This window comes from Penaeus chinensis, chromosome 23 (assembly GCF_019202785.1).
Source record: "Penaeus chinensis breed Huanghai No. 1 chromosome 23, ASM1920278v2, whole genome shotgun sequence".
Lineage (NCBI taxonomy): Eukaryota > Metazoa > Arthropoda > Malacostraca > Decapoda > Penaeidae > Penaeus > Penaeus chinensis.
This window is the reverse complement of record NC_061841.1, coordinates 710,939-716,224: the sequence shown is the minus strand read 5'-3', so window position 1 is coordinate 716,224 and position 5,286 is coordinate 710,939. Positions and strand designations below refer to the sequence as shown.

At 47.2% G+C, this 5,286-nt stretch overlaps 1 protein-coding gene across 1 annotated transcript in view; it reads right to left on the bottom strand.

Annotated features, from left to right (window-relative positions):
• Positions 1–384: 384 nt before the first annotated feature.
• Positions 385–5,286, bottom strand: part of LOC125037424 (basic proline-rich protein-like) — a 10,541-nt gene continuing 5,639 nt past the window's right edge. Inside the window, exons 6-8 of the mRNA XM_047630567.1 lie at positions 5,061–5,110; positions 2,954–3,427; positions 385–1,873 (exon numbers count right to left, since the gene is read on the bottom strand). Coding sequence (XP_047486523.1) covers positions 1,759–1,873; positions 2,954–3,427; positions 5,061–5,110 — 639 coding nt within the window. The 3' untranslated portion in view covers positions 385–1,758. The remainder of the gene's footprint in view (positions 1,874–2,953; positions 3,428–5,060; positions 5,111–5,286) is intronic.

Below are 5,286 nucleotides of genomic sequence, written 5' to 3'. Positions count from 1 at the left end.
CATCTATGTACACATGCATGTACTTGCAAGTATATATGCATGTACGTGTGAGAGAAAGTAGCTCTTTGTTCCTAGTTAACAAAATAGAAAGACGGAAAGCCTTCATCGGCAGAGATCATTTACACAACAAGCTTTCCATCGTCTGACTAAAAATAGACACAATAATGATAACAAAAGAAACCGTAAGAAAAAACAGGATGAGCAGACATCCTCTCCAAGAATCCACTTGTTAAAAAAAACAATAATACACTGGAACATACAGAAATAAAAATCAAAATAAAAGAGGAAAGTCTAAAAAAATGATAATAATAAAACATAGATTCAAACTGTTCTTTAACTACAAGCAAACTGTGACTCATTTAAAAGCACAGTTATTATTCCATGTCCACTGTTTGCAAGCACATTTTTTTTTTCACTTTTTGTGTTATTATATTTTTTAAGACATCTTAAAAGCACAAAACTGTGTTATCTATTTTCTTCCTTTTCTTCTTCTTTTCTCTCTCTCTCTCTCTCCCTCTCTTTCTTTTCCTCTCCATTTTTCTTCTATGACTATTTTTTTTTTCCTTTTTATCTTCCTGTCTTTCTCTCTCACTTTCTCTTTTCTACTTCATAAAAAAGTTAAAATAATTGAGATGAGGACGATGAAGATGCTGGTGATAAATGAAGGTGAAAACAAACAATAATCATGACGATAATAAGAGCAATAATAATAATAATAATAATAATAATAATAATAATAATAATAACAATGATAATAACAATAACAAAAATAATAACGAATAACTGTGTTGCAACGCTAATACCAATCTCTCTCCTTGATCTTCAATTCAAAATTCGAAGAAATACAGATTCTATTTCTCTCTCTCTCTCTCTCTCCCCCTCTTTCTCAATTCCCTTCCTTAGTCGCCCCTTCTCCTCCCTTCCCATGACGAGTAATTGGTGAGTAATATCGCTCCGATGAGTCAGTGAGTGAAGGTGTTTGTGAAAGGTCGTTCGGCAGAAGGTCAGTTGTTCTTTAGTCTTGGGGAACAAATTACATAATGAGATTTCTAATGATAAAAAAATATATATAATAATAATAATCATAATAATGGTAATAATATGAAGGTGGTGATGATGATGATGATGGTGGTGATAAGTATAATGACAATAATAAAGTTACTTACAATAATAGACATAACAAAGATTAAAAAAAAATATATTTATAACAGTGATAATAATTTGACAATATCATCTATCAGTCCAAGTGATCAATCTATCGGCATATTTTATTTCGCTCTCACATTTTCTCCGATTTCTCTCATTTTTTGGAAGAGATGAGAAAGAGGGAAAGAGGAGGAGGAACCGACCCATGGGCACGCGTTTGGGTATGGCATGGGGGGGGGGGGGGTGCTGTCTGCCCCTTGCTAGCACCGAGTTGAGTTGCAGCGCTGAGGTTTATTTGTCTGTCTGTCTGTTTCTCTACGAATCGGGTGAGTGAGATTCCGAGTATGCTGCATTTTCCTCCTCCTCCTCCTCTTCCTCTTCCTCCTCCCACTCCCTTACCCCTCTTTTCCCTCCTCCCACTTCCTTTTCCTCTGTCTCCTACGCCGCCCTCCTCTCCTTCTCTTACTGTTTCCTTCCACCCTCATCAAGAAAAAAAACAACTTTCTTCTAAAAAGGCAACGGCGTCACAACCAGAAGATGGAAGGAAAGCCCTCCTCACCCCCCCCCCCCCTATCTTCCTTTTTTCCTTCCCTCGATTAATTAACTATCTACCTACCCCCTTCCTCCCCTCTCCCCCCTTCCCTCGTCCCTCCTCCCCCCTTCCCTTCCTCTCCTCCCTCTCCCCCCTCCCCTTCCTCTCCTCCCCCCCCCCTTCCCTTTATCCAACCTACCACAACCTTTGCTTTCAGGATGACGTCACAGCATTCCTCTGACGTCATTCCAGAGGATTATGATGTCACATGAATTTAAGACATGTGTTTGTGTTTCCTTTTAAGGGACGGGAGGGAAGAAGGAAAGGGGGGAAGGGAGAGGGGAAAAGGGAGAGAGAGCGGAAAAAGGGAGAGGGAGGGAAGGAAGGAGAGAGAGAGAGAGAGAAAGAGGGGTCTAGAAAAAAAAATCCATAATGTATTTTATTCTCTTTTTGCCCAAATTTTCTTTTCTTATTCCGCATTTTCCCTCACCTCTTCTCCTTGTTTATAGTTGTCTCTTCCTCCTTTCCTTCTCTTTTCAATTCTATAAACACAACAGAGGAGAGAGAGACAGAGACAGAGAGAGAAAGATTATTCTAAAAAGAAGAGTATCATGTCAAATACATTTTTTGTGTATTTTTGTAGTTTTTTTTTGTCCATTTTATTTTTATATAGATATTATTTTTAAAGATACATAAAATATACTTTCATAAGTCTTTGGAAACACTTTATTTTTTTAATCCTTTCTTATTTTTCTAAATAAAAAAAAGACTTGGTGGATTGTGCACCCAGCATCATGACAAGATATATATATATATATATGAAAAAATCCAAATAAAAAAAGAAAAAAAGAGAAAAAAGAAGCACATGGTAGTAGAAGCAACACCGCCCCGAAGGATTCGCCGCCGACGCGTCCGCTCGCTGGGTCTTCCTCCTTCTTCCTCCTGCACTCAGTCTCTTCCTCCTCCTCCTCCTCCTCCTCCCTTTCCTTCTCGTCTCTTCCTCCTTTCGTCCTGCCTCCTCCTACTCCTTCTCCTCTCTCTCTCGCTCTCGCTCTCGTCTCCTCCTCCTCCCTTGCCCTCCCCCCGCATCCTACCCCGAGAGAAGTCCTTCTCGCGGCGCGCCAGCCAAAGCCCCGCCTCTCCTGCGAGTCCTACAAGCTCCGCAGGCTCTCCTCCTCCTCCTCTAGCTCCTCCTCCTCCTCCTCCTCCTCCGTCAGCACCATCCGTCGCCCGCACGCGCTTGCACGCCCGCACGCGCCGAGGCGACGCCCCTACTGTATGACGCAGCAGTTGCACTTGCTTTTCTTCCTGATGACGACGTGCTCGACGTGGGCGGGGTCGGTGGGCGTGACGGTGGCGTGCGTGACCTCCACGGTGCCCGGCGAGGCCTCGGGCGCCGCCGACCCGTTGGCGCCCGCCTTGGAGGGCGAGGCCGCGCCCGCCGAGGGGGACGTCGCGCCGCCCTTGGAGGCGCCGTCGGCGGTGGGCGAGTGGGTGCGGGCGGCGTTGGCGGGCGTGGCGTGCAGCGCCTGCGGCTGGTGGTGGGCGTCGGGGCGCGGCAGGAGCGGCTCCGCGGCGACCTCCTTGTCGTGGGCGGGCGAGGACGCCTCCAGGGGCGCCGTGCCGTCCAGCGCGTCCTCCGGCGGCTGCTGCAGCGGCCGCCCCGACTTGATCAGCTGCACGATCTCGTCGGCCTCGCGCGAGATGTCGCCGTCCGGCCGGAAGGGGTTGTCGCGGCCGCTGTCGCTGCTGCAACAAGGGCGGCGGTTAGGCAGGGCATTCACATTGGGCAGAGATCAAAATCAGAAATGGGGGAAAGGCATATCTGGCCATGGCATTAAATAGCATACATTATCATTATTATAACTATCACTAAGGCAGAAAAACCCACAAAGCACTTTACAATAAATCTGGTTTGTGGAATGCGGGCTTTTCCAACACTATCATTATCACCATTATAATTGTATGAAAAGGACTATACAGAATTATACTCAAATGACATTACTTGATGGAATATCATATAAAAAAAACTGTGTGGCTCCCAACAAAAGGGAAGAAAAGGAAAGAAACAAAAATCAAATTCTAAAACCCCATAGAAGGATTCAGGAAACACATTTACCAACCGGAAAATAATGGGCCTTTCTAAACCGGTAATCACGAAACAGCAATCAGATAAACCAAACATCCATCCCTTTCCAGCGCAACATTTCCGTCGGCGAAACCCCGGCTCAGAGGGCGCGCGCATGCGGGAGTGACCGCGGCCTCCGCGCACCCACCCGCCGCCCGCGTCTCCTCGAACACGACAGTAAAAAGAACAACGATGGTTGGTGCAACACCCAAGCCTCAAATCCATATGCAATGAAAATATTGCAATCATGTAAAAAAAAAATCCAACATCAACAATGCACGAAACCGAAATAACATCGTTCCTTAACTTCAAATAAAAGAAAATAAGCAACGCATGAATAGTCAATTTTCAATGTTATTGTTTTCCCATATGATGGGATAAGAGGGAGAGGGAGGGAGGGAGGGAGGGAGGGAGGAAAAGGGAGGGAGGGAGGGAGGAAAAGGGAGGGAGAGGGAGGGATAGGGGGAGGGGGGAGGGGGAGGGGGGAGGGGGAGAGGGAAGGGGAAAGGAGAAGGAGGGATGGAGGGTGGGAGGGGGAGGGAAGGAGAGAGAGAGAGAGAGAGAGAGAGAGAGAGAGAGAGAGAGAGAGAGAGAGAGGAGAGAGAGAGAGAGAGAGAGGGAGAGAGAGAGAGAGAGAGAGAGAGAGAGAGAGAGAGAGAGAGAGAGAGAGAGAGAGAGAGAGAGAGAGAGAGAGAGAGAGAGAGAGAGAGAGAGAGAGAGAGAGAGAGAGAGAGAGAGAGAGAGAGAGAGAGAAAGAGAGATAGAGAGATAGAGAGAGAGAGAGAGAGAGAGAGAGAGAGAGAGAGAGAGAGAGAGAGAGAGAGAGAGAGAGAGAGAGAGAAGACAGACTTATATAGTCCACAGAGAAAATGATTTCCGAGATGTTCAACCCCTACAGGCGAGACGTGGCACCTCGAAATAAAACAAAAGTGACACTAACAATCTCGACAGCAATTCGCCAGAGCAAAGACCAACCAATTCCCAAAATTCCAGATTCTACACGCAAGTACATCTGGATTGGTGATAATAAATCCTTTTGGCCTCCAGCTGTGCCCCGCCCGCCCGCGGATATGCCCCAAACAGCCCGCTCAAACAAACTCACGTCAAACTCACCCAAGCGAGCACTTAAACAACCAGCCTTAACAACCCCACGCAAACAACGCCGACCGAAACGACCCACTCAAACAGCCACTCAAACAAGCCAGGGCGGCGGCGCCGGCCGCGACCCGGCACCTTTAAGCCGCACCGACTGACCTTTCTTGGCTACTTAGAGAGCAGCCCGCGGGCGGAGGCGGCGAGGAGCCCTGACACCTGGACTACGCGGCTGACAACATCTTCGGGCTGACAACAACGGCATGGGAGGGAGAAAGGGGGAGAGAGAGGGGGAGCGAAAGAGATGAAGGGGGGAGGAAGGGATGGGGAGAGGCGTGGGCCCTTCTCCTTCTCCCTCTCCTTCCTCTCCTTCTCTTTCTCTCCCTCC